General features: G+C 43.6%; 2 protein-coding genes and 2 long non-coding RNA genes across 17 annotated transcripts; all 4 read right to left on the reverse strand.

The window, feature by feature from the left end:
* Positions 1–201: 201 nt before the first annotated feature.
* Positions 202–10,164, reverse strand: LOC136194316 (death-associated protein kinase 1-like). 8 transcript variants are annotated; one of them, XM_065983395.1, is made up of 32 exons: positions 10,092–10,164; positions 9,841–9,963; positions 9,655–9,783; positions 9,507–9,605; positions 9,354–9,458; positions 9,201–9,305; positions 9,051–9,149; positions 8,899–9,003; positions 8,723–8,839; positions 8,577–8,681; positions 8,419–8,526; positions 8,305–8,367; positions 7,625–8,257; positions 7,377–7,571; positions 6,469–7,327; positions 6,135–6,419; positions 5,893–6,048; positions 5,760–5,837; positions 5,599–5,696; positions 5,405–5,533; positions 5,226–5,354; positions 5,084–5,173; positions 4,874–5,039; positions 4,647–4,811; positions 4,543–4,599; positions 4,455–4,493; positions 4,247–4,405; positions 4,034–4,191; positions 3,877–3,980; positions 3,641–3,827; positions 1,114–3,586; positions 202–1,012 (listed from the first exon to the last, which is right to left on the reverse strand). In XM_065983395.1, exons 1-17 carry the CDS (start codon positions 10,134–10,136, stop codon positions 6,005–6,007), a joined length of 3,219 nt encoding a protein of 1,072 aa, XP_065839467.1. In that variant the 5' UTR covers positions 10,137–10,164; the 3' UTR covers positions 202–1,012; positions 1,114–3,586; positions 3,641–3,827; positions 3,877–3,980; positions 4,034–4,191; positions 4,247–4,405; positions 4,455–4,493; positions 4,543–4,599; positions 4,647–4,811; positions 4,874–5,039; positions 5,084–5,173; positions 5,226–5,354; positions 5,405–5,533; positions 5,599–5,696; positions 5,760–5,837; positions 5,893–6,004. The 8 variants fall into 8 exon arrangements, with proteins under 8 accessions (XP_065839467.1, XP_065839471.1, XP_065839470.1 ...); XM_065983399.1 differs by having other exon boundaries at positions 1,114–1,481; positions 1,531–3,827; XM_065983398.1 differs by having other exon boundaries at positions 202–522; positions 946–1,012; positions 1,114–3,827.
* A 201-nt stretch (positions 10,165–10,365) lies between these two features.
* On the reverse strand, positions 10,366–11,915 carry LOC136193657 (uncharacterized). Of its 2 annotated transcripts, XR_010671409.1 has the most exons (6): positions 11,842–11,915; positions 11,671–11,789; positions 11,479–11,606; positions 11,042–11,421; positions 10,677–10,980; positions 10,366–10,611 (listed from the first exon to the last, which is right to left on the reverse strand). It is a non-coding gene; the product is annotated as an uncharacterized lncRNA (long non-coding RNA). The 2 variants fall into 2 exon arrangements; XR_010671408.1 differs by having other exon boundaries at positions 10,366–10,980.
* A 114-nt stretch (positions 11,916–12,029) lies between these two features.
* On the reverse strand, positions 12,030–16,257 carry LOC136193705 (death-associated protein kinase 1-like). 4 transcript variants are annotated; one of them, XM_065982645.1, is made up of 18 exons: positions 16,190–16,257; positions 16,017–16,139; positions 15,826–15,954; positions 15,675–15,776; positions 15,520–15,624; positions 15,362–15,469; positions 15,217–15,315; positions 15,058–15,165; positions 14,885–15,001; positions 14,734–14,835; positions 14,582–14,686; positions 14,467–14,532; positions 13,784–14,419; positions 13,541–13,738; positions 12,642–13,491; positions 12,539–12,584; positions 12,192–12,479; positions 12,030–12,120 (listed from the first exon to the last, which is right to left on the reverse strand). In XM_065982645.1, the coding sequence occupies exons 1-15, from the start codon at positions 16,235–16,237 to the stop codon at positions 13,123–13,125; spliced, it is 2,415 nt and encodes an 804-aa protein (XP_065838717.1). In that variant the 5' UTR covers positions 16,238–16,257; the 3' UTR covers positions 12,030–12,120; positions 12,192–12,479; positions 12,539–12,584; positions 12,642–13,122. The 4 variants fall into 4 exon arrangements, with proteins under 4 accessions (XP_065838717.1, XP_065838716.1, XP_065838718.1 ...); XM_065982644.1 differs by having other exon boundaries at positions 12,030–12,479; XM_065982646.1 differs by having other exon boundaries at positions 12,030–12,479; positions 16,017–16,118; positions 16,190–16,242.
* A 48-nt stretch (positions 16,258–16,305) lies between these two features.
* LOC136193479 (uncharacterized) lies at positions 16,306–19,214 on the reverse strand. Of its 3 annotated transcripts, none has more exons than XR_010671343.1 (8): positions 18,953–19,214; positions 18,758–18,901; positions 18,324–18,702; positions 18,083–18,271; positions 17,864–18,032; positions 17,750–17,815; positions 17,558–17,702; positions 16,306–17,498 (listed from the first exon to the last, which is right to left on the reverse strand). It is a non-coding gene; the product is annotated as an uncharacterized lncRNA (long non-coding RNA). The 3 variants fall into 3 exon arrangements; XR_010671344.1 differs by having other exon boundaries at positions 16,306–16,835; positions 16,886–17,498; positions 18,324–18,901; XR_010671342.1 differs by having other exon boundaries at positions 18,324–18,901.
* Positions 19,215–19,427: the final 213 nt, after the last annotated feature.

A 19,427-nucleotide genomic window follows, 5' to 3' on the forward strand; every position in this document is an offset into this window, starting at 1 on the left:
TCTGTGTAGTGCGCGAATCCCACGCGTCGCGTTACCTGAAACTGACGCATGAGCGCGAGCGCGGGCCTTCCGTTGACGCTTCGCGTTTTCCACGCGGTTGCATGTCTCTCCACTCCCGGAGCATGAGCGAGCGCGCGTCCCTTCCGCAAACGCTGTGTCTCACGTGTCGCCCTACTCGCGTGTTCGTGAAAGTAGGTACAATTACGGCAAAAAATTTTTATTGAAATATCCCGATTATTAAAAAATTGAAATTAAGTGTTCTCGTTTCTTCTTCGTCCTCCTCCCGTCGTCGTTGTCCTGCGATGCCGCTTGGCCAGGAGGCCAAGCGGTGGGACTGAGACTGCAGTCCCCACAGTGGACTTTAATCCAAGTTCACAGGGGAACGGCGGATTAGCCTTCGGCCGCCAAGGAGGGTGGCGCATATTAACCTCCAGCCCACAAGGAGGGAGACTTTCACCCCAGGGTGACGTCTTCGTCGACTTCTGCTTCTTTCTTCATCTATATCGTCAGATTGATCGATGCCTTCAAAATAGAAATCAAAGCAAAATTCGATACTAATGAAATTCTATAGTCTTCGCTGCTGTACATGGACGTAGAAACGCTGTGGAGGAGGGAACTGATCCATATGCCAATATCAATACCCGCAATAAAATGTCCAATATTAGCCAAAATTAAAAGCGTGAGGTCAATTTGGTACCACAGAATCAACAAGGCAACTGATCCCAACAATTTCATAACAAAATATCGAGAATCGGAGAGATGACCCAAATCACCAAAAACGTGTGCTATCAGGGACGCTAAAAATCTCGACATCGCGAATATCCAAATAAACGCGCTAGATCTACTGTAATAGGCTAGTATAACAACTCCGCGTGGCTAAACGGTTCGTGCGAGCCAAAATTCAGGAGAAAAACGCTAATTTATTCGGATAACACAAAAGCGCACCTTTTTGGACGGTTTCTTCGGACTTGAGCGCACGTTCTCGATGGGAAAGCGCTTCGCAGGTGTAGATCTAAGCAAAAAGAACGAGGCGAACGTGATCGGTGACGTCCGGGTGGAGGAATTCGTCTTTTTTATCGCGAAAAACGGGCACCCTATCGCTCATACGCTTACCGATGCCTTTTCTGCATTCGTCGCTGGCTTCCGCGCCGTCGTTGTCGCCGAAATGGATCGTTTTCTCCTTCTACGTTTCTTCTTCGATCACGTGTTGGCTTCGCGATGTCCGGGCAGTTCGCTCACGGTTGAGGAAACGGTTCGCGTCCTTCGTGAGCGCATTGCGGGAGACTCGTGCGAGTATAGAAAATTTGCTCCGAAGCAGGAAACGTGGTTTGATAGCCGACTTACCGGTCTCACATCAAATTAATTATAACAACATGTGTCTTCTTCTTCTAATGGGAAACCCTTCATATGTGCCTACTCGTTGCTGTTGCTGTTGTTGTTGCCTCTGCATTGCGTGCTGTATGTAAGATTGGTGTGTTAATCTGAATGCATGTTTCTTTCCATTATGTTGTACGCTCTTCTTTCCCTTACTTCTATGTTGTTTGGCCTAGTAGAGTTGCCTTGCGTCAGCTGCTGCCAATAAAGTTTCACCGGCGTCTACCCAGCTGAAAAGTCAACACTGCTTTAGCAACACTAGCTAAAGCAGAGGAGATTTTTCATTAACTTCTTCGTTCTCTGTCTCCTTCCCACTATTTCCTCCGCGCTTCTTAATGTCTTTCATGTAGATTAGCATAAAGGCGAACACAAACGTTGCAACAGCAACGGACCAGGCGGCCCACCCAAAGTCAACGTACCTCGCCACAGCCGAACCGTATATCGGACTGATAATAAAGCCGACGCAGAACGCCGTTGAAACAATCGAATAGACAGTTCCATAAACGGACGTATAGCGAACGTCGGCAACCATACCGAGAAGGGGGCTCATGGCAGCGTCAACCGCGCCCACTCCAACTCCCATAAAGACGAGAGGCACAAGAGAAATATAGAGATTATACTTGTGAAAGAGAGCGACGAGAGGCAGCAGCGCCATTCCAACAGCAATGAGAATCATCCCTATCATAGCACTGAGCCACCACCACCTACTCGGCACCTTCCCGGCGGCCGGAGCGGCGAAGACGTAGGCAAGTGAGACAGCCGCCATAATGTAGCTGACCCTCGACGGCGTCGCCTCCGGATCGTGAAAATTATTCTTCATCCACGTTGGCAGTATGGGTTCGGTGAGGGAGAGAGAGGCAGCAGTAAGCACGAGCGCAAAAAAACCGACGAGTATGTAAGAATCTCTCATGAGGACCCATATTGATGTGGGCTTCTCGTCGCTTTTACGCGGCGATTTGTTTCCGCCCACGAGAACAAGGGCGGAAAGAATTAACGCTAAAACTGCAAGGGATCCCGTTATGATATACGGATACTTCCAGCCGGCGTCGACGCCGCCCGGCACGTTGGCAAAGGCGCCTCCAAACGGGTAGCCGACAATGAGACCCAGTCCGGCTCCAGTGAAAATCTTCCCCATCGCCGCGCCGCGCTCCTCCTGGTCTGGATAGCGATCGGCGATGACGGCGAGGGAAGCGGTCAAGGCGGCAGACTCGCCGACGCCCTGGACGGCGCGAGATGCGATGAGAACGTAGTACATTTTCCCGACGTTTGATACGATGAGATTGGCGAAGGCGGAAACAAAGGAGGCGAGGGCGAAGATGAAGAAGCCGAAGAGTAGGGGTCCCGTTGTGCCGTGGTAGTCGACAATGTAGCCGACGAAAGGATTGGCGACGATCGTTGCGAAGGAGTTTGTCGCGAGGAGGACGCCTATGCGGATAGACGTCTCGGTCTCGTTAAGGAATGCGGCGATCGTCGGTACGATGAAGGAGTTGAGTAAACATTGGAGGAAGAGGGAGATGAAGGCGACGACGAGAATAAGTGGACGGTAAGAAGAGATTCGAGAGAGAATCCCAGCGTTATGAGTCGACTCCGGAGCGGAAGATCTTGTCTCCTCCATTGATGTGATGTACTGGAGAGCTATTTCCTGTGTACGTACACGTTAGGTCGGTGTGACGTCATGCAATGAGTCACTTCGTGCAACTTCCTTTGGCTTTACTTCAATCAGCTGCTGCCATATAGCCAGCGTACAGAGAACGCTCACCGAAAAAGTACTTACATAAGGTCGATGAATGAAGGTTTGGCTCCAGATTCACGGGTGACGAACAACGATGACGTCGAAGGTCACTTCTGGGCGTGTTTAGGTTGGGATCGCTTTGCGCAGAGTCCCTTCTTTGGTGCTGCCGCCTTCTAGCAACCATGGCATCGTAGAGGCTCGCTGCGACGATGTCGGTTGTGGCAGTGACGTCGTCGCTTCCACGTAGAATTGGATTGTCGACGTCCCCATTTGACATAACGCTTTCTGTTTCTCGCGTTGCTTGTCCGCTTTGTCCTGGCTACGTTTAACTTTGGAACTACCAGTTCCAAACGAGACCTGCCTGACGCGATTTTGAAGGTTTTTTTTCACTTGAGAGATGATGCATAGTCGCAGGGCCCTAAATCGCCAGTGTCTCGCGTCGTCGATCTCGTTTACAGCCTTTTTTCGCTATACGAAAGCCTGTAGGATTTGCATCGCAATTTTCTCTTAATTCGCCGTCCCTGTGGTCATCACCTTTAACGGCAACGGACGACCATGACAGCCATGAGTGAACAGAGCACCAGGGAGATTTGTCTGCCACTCAGCTTGACTTTTAGCGCCAGAAGAGGATACGTGTCAATGACTCTATTGTTATCAGCGCGGTGTTCCAAAAGCCATTTCATTCCAAAAATGCTTCCACCCCCGCAGGCATGACGCCATACTATTACAAACATTGCACATGTAGCAAACAAAAGCACATCTGGTATCACCTTTTCTTCAATAGCATTTACGCTGATTCCTTTTCATTAAAACGATAATCAAAAATCTCGTTTGCTTTGTCAGATGACAAAAATTGATTCTAAGCTCCCCAAGCCTATAAATCAAAAGTTATTCTTGCGAGACGGTTGATATCAATTCTGTTACGACATCAGATGGTAACAAAATGTAGCCATGTTCTTCGAGATAGAGCATTTTTTTCATTGTGTCAACGGAACTTGCACATGCATAAGAATATGGCGTACATCCATCCTAAAAAAGCTCTAGAGATGAGTGATGTCATATCAGCAATTCTATCGCCGGGACGCCTGATGGAACGCGACTTCTCTAAACAATAAACACACTGACTACGAGTGCACGTACTCGTTTTTTCGTCTCCCCCTTCGGATTTTTCCTTTCGGGGTCGCGGTTTGGGGACGGGTTTTTCAGCTGGTTTATCTTCTTGCATTTCTTCGTATTTGCCTTGAAGTGTTCCTTGCAGTAGCAATTCTTGTCGAGAAATCCGAATTCGCCGATTTTGAGCTACACTCCAAAATTAGCGAATCTACGTCATCCCACATCCGAAAATAACCTTCTTATCGCATTTGACGCAAATCCTCGCGTCGTTCTCCTGAGAACGTTAATTTCCTTATTGAATCAATAATTTGTCCCCCACTTACCTGTTCCTCTTTCGCCTGCTTCTTCTTTCGCGGAGGAGCGCGTGGAATCGTCTCCACCTAAGAACGAATAAAAATAAAAGCATATATTTATTTTGAATACGCACTTGGTTCCCATGACGTTTCGCCGAGAAGTCCATACGCAACGAAATCGCAATAGAATCCCACTCAATGCCCCCTAACTATGCAATCATTACTAGAGACTACCTTGGATGAAGCCATGGGTCTCGCATCGACGATTGTAATCGATTTAGGAGAAGCAACGTCTTCTGCTACATAAGACAGAGAAAATAGAAGCGTTAATTGTTATTTTTTATTTATTTATTTATCTTGCCTTTTGTGTTGGTTGATTTTTTCTCGAGCGAGTTGTAGCATTCGTTGCAGACGCGTTCAAGACGTTCGTCACCCGGTTTCGGCGTCTTGCTTTGGAAGACAACAAGATCAACTTTGTGACTCGAACACGTGGAGCAGACGACTTTGCCACAATTACGACAGTGATGCTAAAATAAAAAGATTAATATCATCGATTTTTAGGTATGTTTACTTTTCTATTGAATTTTGAGAATTTCGCTTTTCGCCATCCGTGACTTTTCCGTCCGGGACCCAAACAGCATGAGTAAAAAGTTGACATTTTCTAAAATTATTAATTAATTAAGAAGATTTATGAGTTTTAATTAATTCTTGACCTTGGCCTTTTTGCACTTTTGCCATAATTTTTTTCAAATTCGATAGCCAATTGTTCTTGTCGCTCAAAATCGGCGCGAAAACGTGAAAAGATTTATCGGTGTGATTAATTTGAAAAGCATTATCAGTATCTATAAATAGCCCAATAAATAGATAAATATAACTCTATATATTTTCCCACCCAAATGCTTATCGATTTGACTCTCATCTATGGAATAGGCCTGCGGCAGAAAATTACACTCAGACGAGACGGACATCTGATCCAAGATAAAGACGTGTTGCTGAGCGTAATGACCACGTGCCCATAAACCTATAATTAATTAAGACATTCTCAAAGAGAAATAATCGGGCCACGCCCACTCGCTCTTTTCTTACCAAAACGTCAGGAAGAAGTGTCGTGGCTTTGGACCGCGGCGACAGACTTTGAGTAGGGTTCCCTCGCGGATGAAAATTCGGCCCGGAACTAGGAGCGTCTGCGCGGAAATGCACGCGCTTCGATTTTTTTCCACGAATGGGGGGCCCCGCGAGAAGCTTACGCATCCTCCCTGGAAGCGGCCTTGTACTCCGGCGATTTTCGATTGGTTGAAATCGGATTGAGCCAATGGGATTTCTTCCTGGAGGTGGGATTCCGATGTGTTTGGCTCGTGTTTCCTCTCGATGAGGCCTCACCTTGCTGATGCGTACTTCCGTCTTGTCGTCGCGTCGATTTACGCTTGAACATCGCCCTCTCTTGTATCAAAATCGAAAGAAAACACGAAGAAGCGAAACGAGCCAAAGCGCGCTAAATAACTTGCATTGAGCACACCGATTTTTCATTCGCCTCACCTACAGAAACATACAAAAATTTTACATGCAACGTCCCAGACAGACAGCCATTCACAAACAAAATAAGAAAGAGGATATCTACTTACTGCCACACAGCAATTCAAATTTCGACATGATTGCCCTTCGATTTACTTCAAACAGATCAAACAATCCTAGAAGCTGACCCACTGTAGGTGATTTTGCAGTGTTCCACAATTTCAACACTTTGACCATACGAGCAAAGTCGTGACGAATTTGTTCGCGAACATATTGAAGATCATTTTCATCAATATGTAGAGAGGAGCCAAGATCTTCCCACAATGAACCCTTGACGTGAGCGCAGGCTGTGATCAGATCGTCTGATACCAGAGCATCGTCAGGAGGAAAAGTACCTGAATAACAACTATTAGAAAGAAAAGATACTCGCCAAAAAATGAATACCTGAAGTGAAACCAGATAGAATCACTAAATCTCTGACGGAAGAACGATGACGTCTTTCTGGTCGAGCGGAAAACAAGAGGTGATCCAAAGCCTTCGCATTGACTTTCTGATCGACTTCACTTGACAAATAAATAGCAGGATCTTCGTTGAGTTGCTGAAGATGAGAACTGTCTAAATAGAACCAATTGAGAATAACTCCCGGACTTCGTTCATCGCACGCTTCAGCGATCATCGATTTCAGTTCATTGAAGAATTTCTTCGTTTCGGCCTCGCAACTGACTTTGCTGGACCAACGAAAAACGATGTCAATGCAATGACGTCCCTTCTTTATTCCCAATTGAATGAGACACTCGATTACTTTATTACCGACAATCCTCACTAACTTTATGCCGTTCTTCCAAAGCTCTTCACTTGTGTCCGTCAGACGAGAGCAACGACATTGAAGAATGACGAACGACGACGGTGAGATGATGTCGACCGACTTATTACATTCATATCGTTGACCACGATACACGTCCAGCGTCGCGTCTATAACCCAGGCGGCAGGAGGAATAGAATCGTCGAGAAGAGCGGGAATCTGATACATTCCTGGGGCGTCTTCCAGCTCAATGCACAGATCCAAATAGCGAAGAACTTCAATTGCGTCGTCGGTTTTCACAACGAATGCAGATGGACGGCCCTTGTGTATGAGGTCGTCTTCAAATGCCGTCAGAGCCGATTCAATGTCGCTCTTTGACGCCTTCCCCAATTTCCCCGTCTGCATGGCGACTGGAAACCAGGGAGGAGCGAGAAGAGGACCGATTACATTATGACACAACCACTGAGGTCGAACACAGATGCGACGACCAAGATTAATAATCTATATAAACATATTAGTAATCTGTGCAAAACTAATCGTAATCACTCACTAATCCGGACGAGTCAAGATACTCAACAGCCACTTTTTTCTCGTCCTCGTTTAGAACGAGTTTGACCTCTTGAGAAATCCACTTTTGGAATTCTTCAGTCGTCAGGAAATAGGCCAATGGACGTTTCCTCTTTTTGTCCAGAATAGAGAGATGCTTCTCAATTTCGTGGCACAATTTTGGAATGCCATCTGCTGCCTGTGAAAACCAAAATGTGTCAAAAAGTCATTTTTAGATTATTGAGTTATTACCTCTAGCATTTTTTCACGAATTTTCTTGAGTTTCTGACGACAGTCGTCCATGCGAACCGAAGTGCTCTTACTGCAATCCATTTCGATCACGTGATCAATTTCAATATTGAACGTATTGCCAAATAGTTTCTGAAGCTCTCTGGCGACTCGTTTCATCTGGAAACTCACTTCGATTCCCGCCTTTTCTTCAAAACCGATTAAATTGAATATTATCATAAATGGAATTAGCGACGTCACGTGAGACAGAAGCGTTCTTAATGAAGCCTTGGCAAACGCACACCAGAATTGGCCTTCTTCTAGAAGACTCTTTTCTGACGTCATCTCGTCTCCCTTTCGAATTGGAAGAATGAGATTGAACATTGTATTGGACTTTTGAAAAAAGAGCCCATGCGCGCTGTGGAATGTGGGTTGGGCACCAAAATCCCACCACGATCCTTTGCCAATTTCCTTATTTTCACAATTATGAATATCAACCCCGGGTGTGCGATCCTTTTCTTTGGGTGGGGGTTGATTGAGTCGAAGAAGAGAATTCACGTACGTCGTTTTTCCCGCCATTTCTTTGCCAACTACGCAGAATTTAATTGAATCCGGACGAACCGTTTCTCGTTGAAGAACGGAAAACCGGGCGGCGTCCTAATAAAATAGATACATAATGGAACTGAATCAAAATGAAGACGTACGTAATGCTGTCGAAGGAGAGCTCTTGTTGCACCAAGTGCCACCTGATGAGGCGTATTTCCGTCCTTAATTACACGTTTATAGATTCTCTCTAATTTACAAGAAAATCACGTCACCTGATCTTGACACGTGACGTCAACACCCTTCTTAATCAATAGATCAATAACTGATGCGTTTACGCTTGATGAGCTTTCTGCAACCATATGCAATGCATTTTGTTTGTTCTACAGAGATTTGAATAGAGAACGATTGAGAAATGAGAATTCTGACTAACCTTATTTCTGACAGAGACATCAGCTCCTAATTCAATTAGTTGCTGAATGACAAGGAAAGAAGGATGATACTGATCACATGCGTACAGTAAGGGTGTCCTTCCCTCCTAAAAATAGGATTAACAAACAAAAAATGCAAGAATGCAACCTTATCAACGGAATTGATATCAATGCCTTTCTCAATGACAAGATATCGAAGAACATCTTTTACTTCATCTTCACACTTTGAGGGGTGGGTGGCGTGAAACAAAGCCGTCCTCCCTTTCTGAATAAAAAAGACAGCGATTTGTTGATTGAATTTGTAGCAAATAAACAACATCTCACGTCATCTTTTGCTCGACAGATGGCTCCTTTATCTACCAAGTAGCGAATTTTTGTTGAACGATTGATGGAACTTCCACACGCAAACATAAAAGGCGTTTGGTCAAACTGAAGATGAAATAAGCATAAAAGTATCACAAGTGAAATCTGCTAACATTATCGACGCTATTGATATCAGAGTTGTGTTCCAAAAGCCATTTCATTCCAAATATGCTTCCACTCATGCAGGCATGATGCAGAGGAGTCAACCCAACCTATAACAATTATTGCACAATGTAGTGAAACAAAAGCACATCACGTATCACCTCTTCTTCAATAGCGTTGACGCTCAATCCCTTTTTATTGACAAGATGATGAAAAATCTCGTTAGCTTTTCCAGATGATAAAAATTGATTTTCAGCTGCCCAAAGCTACAAAGTTATATAAATTTGCAAAAGGGTTCATATCAATTCTGTTACAATAGCCTCTTGTGAAGAAATGTTGCAATGCTCTTCGAGATAGACCACTTTTTTCATTGTGTCAACGGAACTTGCACAGGCATAAGAATATGGCGTACGTCCTTCCTAAAAGAGTGATGAGTGAAACCATATGAAATCAATTCCACGTCATACTTTGGCTTTCTCGTTGATATTTGCACCGTGAATGACAAGCCATTCAACGCCAAAAATATTTCCCCACTTGCACGCACAGTGAAGTGGGCAGAATTCATACTGCATTCACGCATCAATTAATATACCAATCCAAAAAACGTAATCATACTTGATATGATTTCATGTCAATGTCTTGATTCTTTTGCACAATCGCATAACTGAGCCAATCATTGGCTTCCTCCGCCGTCTCAAACTCTCTTCCCGCCACATAGTGAAATAATGACAAGTCGTGGATGTACTAACGAAAAGTAGAATACAGTGGTGCGCAGCGATGAAAAACGCAACCATTTCATACCTGATCAGATCGAAATCCTTTTTGTATAGAAAGAAAACGAACCACTTCCTCCTCATTTCCTAACTTCCCGAGCATCCCGGTAAATCGCTCGATCGCGGATGAGATCCTTTTCGGTGTGCGTTTCTGCCGACAACAATCAGCCAATCAATATTAACAGCGTTTTTCGCTCGGTGATTCTACGAGTTCGTTTTCGGTTCATTAGAAGGCGACGATCGCTGTTCGTTTACACTACACGTTCTTGCTAGTCTTACACGTCCCTTGACGTCTTCTTTCGGCGAAGAGAACAACGAACCCATGGCAAAATAAAGAATGAGAAACGCATGCGCACTCGGCTTACTGAATCTCACTAAAGTGTAGCCTCGATACTCCAGACCCTCGCGCGTTAAAGGGGGTGTGGTTGGCGAGAGGGTCTGGAGTATCGAGGCTAACTAAAGTGTCACAGATGAGCCAAAGCGCGCTAAATAACCTGCATTGATTCCTTCAATTCAGAAGCGACTTTTCCCCCGTGTTTCCGTTCGCGTATAGAATTTCTTCTTGTAAAGAACAACGTTCAAGCCAGCCAGCCAGCGCCACTCAGGACAAAATAGTAACAACAATAAAAAAGACAATGTACTTACGGAGATTGTGCGTCTACATCGAATTCACATCCACGTTTAGATTCTCATTTCCATAAAACACCAAATCTTTCACTTTTTAGATATCGATCTTCTGATTACATTTTAAAATTATTTTCATGTCGACTGCGAGAGGAACAGCACGTGCTAATATTTTCTGCACACCGTTTGTACAATAAATACCGTAGATCGCTATTGATTTCACAGAGATTAGGAACTTACATTTGAAGTGACTTCTTGTGAATGTCCGAGGCACTTCTCATATTTTCCAGACAATGCAGCGATTTTTTTGTAGCGACGCTCCTAGGTTGCTCGTTCATCGATTTGGCCTCATTTGAGGTTAGGGTTAGTAAACGTAACTGACAAGGGCACGTCAGTCGACGTCACTGCAATGACTTCCGGTGTTGAATGCAGTTGAACAAGGGAACGAAATTTCGCCTTTTTCAAAGTCAATCGCTCTTTTCTTCGGATGATTGCCGGAGGAGCGGACAGTCAAACAGTGAACACGTTCAAACGGTGATTCCCCCTAGAGAAAAAGCAGCAATAATTGTTTCTTTTTTTAAAAATTAGAGATGACATTTTAATACCGTGCTATCCCTTTCAAATGAATAATGACTTTGCTCTCGTACTTCACGCTGAACGGTGGGCGAGATTGACTCCTCAATGACGACACTGGTGATTCAGACTGCAGTTGTAGAGTCATCTCCTCTTCTTTCTCCTCCGCACAATTGATACAGATAAGCCATTTGACTCCCTTGATCTCCAATGACTTCGCTATTCTCTGTTACATGATCTGGGCTTGGACTCTTTGTTGCCCTCTCAGGGATTTTCTCATAGGAAGCTTGAACCTCTATGGAACTCATTTCCAGAGCGAAAAAGGAGAGGAGCGAGGTTGTTCACGTGACCAATAAAGAGAAACAAAATAGCGATGACGTAGATGAGGATAATGGCCACAGCGGGTTCCTCGCTACACAGGAGAGTATAAAAAAAGAATACAGAGAAGTTTTTTAGTGTATCTGCTTACTCTTTTAGCTATTGTGAGCAAAGGGATTATCGACAAATTTTCACTGAAAGACACCTGACGCTTGAAAGATTGCGCCGAAAATGGATGAGCAAAAGACCAGCAATAGAAATTACTTCCACTAGAGGAACCTAAATGAAGAGGAAGTAAAGATCACGTACTTAGGTCATGATGGCATGGATGGTTTGGACTCACTTTCTACGGCAACCTTCAAAAGCCCTTCATGTGAGAATCTTAAGCGTTCTCCATAAGGCAGCAATAGATTCAGCCACGTTTGGTTGGCTGAAACCCGATTTTGCTAATGGCACTTCTTCCTGACATCGTGATTTCGAGTTATTGGCTGTGCTTCCCCCTAGGAGGCCTCACCTTGTTGATGCGTGCTTCCGTTGGCAGTTGGCCCTTTCGTCAGATTTCCGCTCAACATCGATCGTTTCTCTGATGTCGGAACCGAAAGAAGACAATATGTCTATGAAAAAGCTTCTGCGCGCGCTAAATAGCCCTTTATAAAATCCCAGGGGAGCCCTGTAAAAATCCAGTAGAGTAAAATCGCAGCGTTTATCATTTACTCAAGTGACGATATATTTAAATTGAAATCTATATTAAATATGTGTGTAACGAAACAAGGAAGATCTGCAGCGTTCAAACCTAACAGTTGGACAAAGCAGAAAGTAACACCGTGACAAAATAAAAAAGTAGTTATCAATTCAGCTACTTACGACCATAAAGCTCTTCATATTTCGCAACGATAGCTCTTCGGCTGACGCCAACCTGCTTAGACCGCGCTAAAAGCTTGCCTACCGTCGGCGAAGGGTCTTGCTTTTTCCATGACTCAAGCACCTTGAACATACGAGAGACCTTACTGGGAGTAGAGTCACGAATCTCATCGAGATCATCAGAAGAAATTCCAAGAAGAACACCGATGTCTTCCCATTTGGACGCTTTGACGGCAGCGCATGCTCTCATTAAATTATCTGTTACGATTTCATCGTCAGAAGGAAATGAGCCTAAACAAGACCATACACGTACGTGTACAATGAATAATTCTATACAAGCCGTACTGTACCAGTATCGATTCTAGCTTCAACGGGACTTGCAGAAAAGACCACAGGCTACGCATAAAAAGTAAACCATGCAGTGAGGTCTGCTTTCTATGTATCATAAATTACCTCTGACGAATCCTTTTCAACTTCAGTGATCACCAAGTCTCGGACACGACAATTATTACGCTTCTCTGGTCGACTTGAAAACAGGATGTGATTAAGAGCTTCGTCGTTGAGCTTCTGATCCACTTCACTGTACGAGTACATAGCCGGATCTTCGTCAAGTCGTCGGAGATGAGAACTGTCCAAATAGAACCAGTTTAGAATAACTCCCGGGCTCCTTTCATCGCAAGCCGTGGCGATGATCGCCTTTAGCTCGAATAGAAACCGCTTTGCCACTTCATGATCAGTGCTTTTGCTTGACCAGCGAAGTATAATGTCAATGCAACAGTGCTCTTTTTTTATTCCATATTCAATGAGACTTTCGATTTTTTTGTCTCCGACGATCCTAACCAATTTGACCCCGTCTTTCCACGCCACGTAACTTGTATTCGGAAGACGAGAGCACCGCGATTGGAAGACGGCAAATGCCGACGGCGAGATGATGTCAACGGAACGGTTGTCCACGATACACGTCCATCGTCGACTGTTCACCCCAAGCATCATTAGGAACTTCATCACTAAGAGCATTAATCTGATACACTCCGTCCATTCCTTTCACTTGAATGCACAAATCGAGTTCGATAAGAACTTTAATTGCTTCGTCTACTGTCACGACAAACGGAGACGGCGTGCCCTTTTTTGTAAGATAATTTTCAAATAGTCGCAGAGCTGATCCCATGTCTTTTTTGGAAGCCTTGCCGGAGTTTTCACAAGGCAGGCCAAATACAAAATTATGCGAAGCGAGAAGAGGACCAATCACGTTGCGACAAAGCCAGAGAGGTCGAATACAAATTCGACGACCCAGATTAATAATCTATGCAAAATATTAGGCAACACAAGAAGAAAATCAATGAAATACCTACTATTCCGGACGAGTCAAGATATTCAACTGCCACTTTCTTCTCTTCCTCAGACAATTTTATGCCGACGTCATTAGCAACCCAATTCTCAAATTCATCAGTCGTCAGGAAATAGGCCAATGGCTTCTTCTTTCTCTTGTCGTCAGGAAGAGAAAGATACTCCTCAATCGCGTGGCAAAGTTTGGGAACATCATCTGCTTCCTAAAAATAAATCTCTACGTCTATTTTACTTAGGGTGATCATTACCCTGAGCATTTCTTCACGAATTTGTTTCAGTATTTTTCGGCAGCTATCCATGCAACGTGATTGGCTTTTACTGCAATCCATTTTGATAACGTGAGAAATTTCAAACGTATCTTCAAAATCTTTCCGAAGATTTTCGACGACTTCATCGAGCCTGATACTGACGTTGATTCTCATTTCGTCATGGAAACCAATAAGATTAAAAATCACGACGAGGCGGATAAGTGACGTCAAGTGAGGTAGAAGCCTTCTCAACGCTGCCTTAGAAAACGCACACCAGAATCGCCCCTTTTCTAGAAGACGAAGAACCGATTCTGAAGTCATTTCCTTTCTTTCTCGAATTGGAATGACGAGACAGAACAAAGTATTGGACTGTTGAAAAAAGAGACCGTGCGCACTGTGGAATGTCGGTTGGGCACCAAAGTCCCACGTCGATCCCTTGCCAACTTTTGGAATTGTGCAATAGTGAATTTCAACGCCAGGAGTACGATCGTCTTCTTTGGGTGGAGGTTCGTTGAGTTGCAGAAGGGAATTCACTAACGTCGTTTTTCCCGCCATTTCGCTGCCAATTACGCAGACTTTGATCGAATCCGGACGAACCACTTCTCGTTGTTGAAGAACGGAAAATCGAGCTGTGTCCTATTACGCTAATTAAATACGGTAACTGAATGAAAATAATGACGCACGTAATGCTGTCGAAGAAGAGCTCTCATTTCACCATTATGTGCCACCTGATAAGGCGTGTTTCCGTACTAAATTCAAATTTATAAATTGCTTTAATTTAAAATGAGATCACGTTACCCTGTCTTGGCATGTGACGTCAACACCCTTCTCCACTAATAAATCAATAACTGACTTGTCTATTGAATGGCTCTTCGCAGCCATATGCAAGGCATTTTGTTGGTTCTATGAAGCGATAACAAGTGAGGAATAAGAATTACAGTATGACCGACCTTATCTCTGGCAGAAACACCAGCTCCTAACTCAATTAGTTGCTGAATGATGAAGAAAGAGGGATGTTTATCACATGCGTACAACAAGGGTGACATTCCCTTCTGAAAATAGAATTGCCAACAAAAATGAGAAATATTGTAAGAATGCTACCTCATTATCAAAGTTTATATCAATGCCTTTCTCAAGGACAAGATATCGAAGAACATCTTTTGCATCGTCTTCACACTTTAAGGGGCGTGTTGCATAAAACAAAGCCGTCCTCCCAAGCTGAACAAAAAGGCAATTTGTTCATTGCTACTTGTAGCAAGTAAACGACATCTCACGTAGCTATCTTTTGCTCCAAAGTCAGCGCTGTTTCGCCCCAAGTAACGAACCTTCAATGATCGATCGATGGAACTATGACACGCCAACATAAAAGGCGTCGCGCCCTCCTGAAGATGTAATAAGAAAAATAAAAATATCAGAAGTGAAATTGTTTTAACCTTGTTGACGCTATTAATGCTAGCGTTGTGTTCCACGAGCCATTTAACTCCATAAATGCTTCCAACCGAGCAGGCACGATGCAGAGGGGTGTTCTTAAACTATAACAACTATTGTACAATTAACCAACCGAAGCACATCACACACCACCATCGTTTCAATAGTTTTGACACGCAGTTCCTTTACATTGACAAGATAATGAAAAATCTCGTTCGCCTTTTCAGATGACGAAAATTTATTTTCAGCAGCCCAAACCTAAGAATTGAAAGATATTGTAGCCAGAGCGATCATATCAACTCTGTCACAATATCAGATTGTGATAAAATGCAGCCATGCTCTTCGAGATAGCGCATTTTCTTCATTGTGTCAATGGAACTTGCACAGGCATACGAAAATGGCGTACGTCGACCCTAAAGAACAGTGACAAGTGCAACTATCTGAAATAATTTGCAGCTTATACAGCGACGCTTTTCACATTGACATTGGCACCGTGACTGACGAGCCATTCAACGCCAAAAATATTTCCCCACTCACAAGCACAGTGAAGTGGGCGGAGTCCAATCTGCATCGACGCATTAATTTAATTTACCAATCCAAAAACGCATTCATACCCCTGATGAGTTGTTTTCAATGTCCTGATTTCTTTGCTCGAGCGCACAACTGAGCCAAGCATCGGCTTCCTCCGACGTTTCAAACTCTCTTCCCGCCACATAGTGAAGCAATGAAAGGTCGGCGTAGAACTATACGACGAAAAGGAGAATATGAACGGAGTGCAGCAATCAAAAACACAACTATTCAATACCTGCTCCGATCTAAAACCCTTTTGAGTAGAAAGAAAACTCCACAAATCATCCTCATTTCTCTTCTCGATTATCTCGGTCAATTGCTCGATCACGGACGATATCTTTTTCAAAGGCGATGCTCGCTGTTCGATATCACGCGTCCTTACTAGTGTTCGATATCACGCGTCCTTACTAGTCGCGTCATGAAGACTTCCTTCAGCGAAGAGAAGAACGAAGCCATTTGCAACAAAGGAGAACAGACGCATGCGCACTCGGCTTAAAATCATTCCAAAGGTGACGTCAGGAGACATGTAAGATATATTTATCAATCAGATAACGGAAATCAACTACTAGGGTTTTCTAACGAAATAAAAACAGCGCAAACTAATAACGCTCAAGTTAGGAGACAAACGATTACCACTGCCAAAAATAATGTAAATAGGCTACAGTATTGCCGATGGGGTACGTCGGAGACAATTCTGACTAACCTAGTCAAAGGCAGAAATATCAGCCCCTGATTCAATTAGTTGCTAAGTAAAAGGTAACAAAGACAGGCTTGCAATATGAGCGTCTTTCGTACTAAAAAAAATTGCCAAGCAAAAATGCGAAATGTGGTGCAAATGCGACGTCCATGCCTCTCTCAATGACAAGATATCAAAGAACATTATTCACGTTGCCATTTGAGGGCTGAGTGGAAAAAAAACAAAACCGTCTTCGCCAATAACAATGACATCTAACGTCGTCTAATGCAACGCAACTCCTTTCTCACCCAAGTAGCAAACTTTCTTCGATCGATTGACAACACGTGAACACGCTAACATCAAAGGCGTTCCTTGAAGCTGAAGATAAAACTCAAATAAATACATAACAAGTGAAATCTTCAACCCACTCTGACACTATTGGTTAACGAGGTCACGTGACGTCACTCGACGTCAATGCAATGACTTTCGGAGGAAAAGGCAATCAAATAAGAGCAAAATGTCGCCTTTTTCGAAGCAAACCGCTTTGCCGGGGGAAACGGACAGTCAACCAGTGAGTACATTCCAGTAGAAATTTCACCCAGAGAAAAATCCCAATAACTGTTATTTGATTAGAGATGACTTTTTAATACCGTGCTTCCTTTCAACTTCATTATGACGTTGTACTTCACGCAGAACGGAGGCGAGATTGACTCCCCTATGACGTCACTGGTAACTCAGACTGGGTTTAAGAGTGATCTCCTCCTTCTCCTCCTCGCACAATTGAAACACAGTAGCCATTTGACTCCTTGATCTTCAATTACTCTACTATTTTCTGTTGCATGATCTGGGCTTGGACTCTTTGTTTCCCTATCAGGGATTCTCTCATAGGAAGCTCCAGAGCTGTGGAAGCTCGACCCTCCATAGGACTCATTTTCAGAGCGAAAAGGGAGAGGAGCGAGGTCGTTCTCGTGACCAACAACGAGAAATAAAATAGCGATGACGTAATGAGGATAACGGCCACAGTCGGCTCCTTATTGGGACCTTGGCACACAGGAGAGTAGCAGAAAGAATAGAAAAGTTTTTTTAGAGTATCTGCTTACTCTTTTAGCTATTGTGCGTAAGAGGATTATGAACATATTTTCATTGAAAGACACGCGGTGCTTGAAAGATTGCGCCGAAAATTGATGTGCAGGAAGAAATGAAAATGAAGAGATCAGCGATAGAAAGAACGAAAAATCGGGAGTCCTATTAAAACAAATGCATACGAGAACTCAATCAAAAGAATGACGTACAAAATGCTGTCGAAGGAGAGCTCTCCTTTCACCATCTTCAGCCACCTCGTAAGGTGTCTCTCCGTTCTAAAATTCTGATTTATAAATTCTTTTAATTTTAAGAGAACACGTCACCTTGTCTTGCAACGTGACGTCACAACCCTTCTCAATCAATAGATCAATAATTAACTTGTCTATTCTTGAAGAGCTGTGTGCAGCCATATGCAAGGCATTTTGTTTGTCCTACAAAGTTTTGAGTAAAAAAACGAGTGAGGAATGAGCATTATAAGGGTGTCTTTCCCTCCTGAAAATAGAATTGCCTGACGAAAATGCAAAATATCGTAAGAATGTTACCTTAAGGACATCTCACGTGATCTTTCCCTTTCCCTTTCGCGTTTAGGGCGTTTAGGGTTAGCCTGCCCAAGGTCACGTCACTCGACGTCACTGCAATGACTTCCGGTGAAATATTCTTAGAAGTCAATCGCTCTTGTCTTTGGAGGAAAGGACAGTCAAACCGTTAACACATTCAAGCGAAAGTTTCAACTAAAGAAAAATCAGCAATAAATGTTATTTAATAAGAGATGACTTTTAATACCGTGCTATATCCTTTCAAATCAATTATGACTTTGTTTTTACTGCTCTCGTACTTTACGCTGAACGGAGGGCGTCCCCGATGACGTCACTGGTGTCTCAGACTGCCGTTTCAGAGTCCACTCCTCCTTCTCCTCCTCGCACAATCGAAGCAGATCAGCTATTTGACTCCCTTGATCCGCTATTTTCTGTTACATGATCAGGGCTTGGACTCTTTGTTGCCTTATCAGGGATTTTCTCATAAGAATCCCGACCCTCTATGGGACGCATTTCCAGAGCAAAAAAGGAGAGGAGCGAGGTCGTTCACGTGACCAAAGAAGAGAAAAAATAGCGATGACGTAGTTGAGGACAACGGTCACATTGGGTTCCTTATTGGGACCTCGCTACAAAGGAGAGTATCAGAAAGAATACAGGAAAGTTTTTTAGTGCATCTGCTACTCTTATAGCAATTGTGAGTAAGGAGATTTCATTGAAAGACAATTAATTGGTGATTGTGCTGAAAATGGATGAGCAAGAAGAAATGAAGAGACCAGCAAATATACCGCCATACCCAGCAATTGAAATGGCTCCCACTAGAGAAACCTAAATGAAGAGGAAGTAAAGTACTCAGATCATGATGGTCTATTGACTCACTTTCTAAGGAAAGAGCCCTCATGTAAGAATCTTACGCGTTCCTCATAAGGCGGTCATAGACTCGGCTTCGCTGAAACCTGATTTTGCTAATGGTATTCCTGACATCGTGATTTTGAGTTATTGGTCGTGTTTCCACTCAGGAAGCCTCGGCCATTTCGCGCTTTCTCCACGATTTTTTTCAAATTTGATAGCCAATTTTTCTTGTCGCTCAAATTCGGTGCGAAAACGTAAAACGAGTTACTGGTGCAATTAATTGGATAAGCATTATCTGTATCTATAAAAAACCTAAGAAACAGATAAACTTATTTTCTCAAACAAATGCTTGTCGATTTGACTCTATGGAATAGACCTGCGGAATAAAATGACACTCAGATGAGACGGACATCTGATCCAAAGTGAGCACGTGTTGTTGAGCGTAATGACCATGTGACAATACCGTCCCATAAACCTAAAATTAATTAAATATTTCAAAAGG

The sequence above is a fragment of the Oscarella lobularis genome, chromosome 12 (genome assembly GCF_947507565.1).
Source record: "Oscarella lobularis chromosome 12, ooOscLobu1.1, whole genome shotgun sequence".
Lineage (NCBI taxonomy): Eukaryota > Metazoa > Porifera > Homoscleromorpha > Homosclerophorida > Oscarellidae > Oscarella > Oscarella lobularis.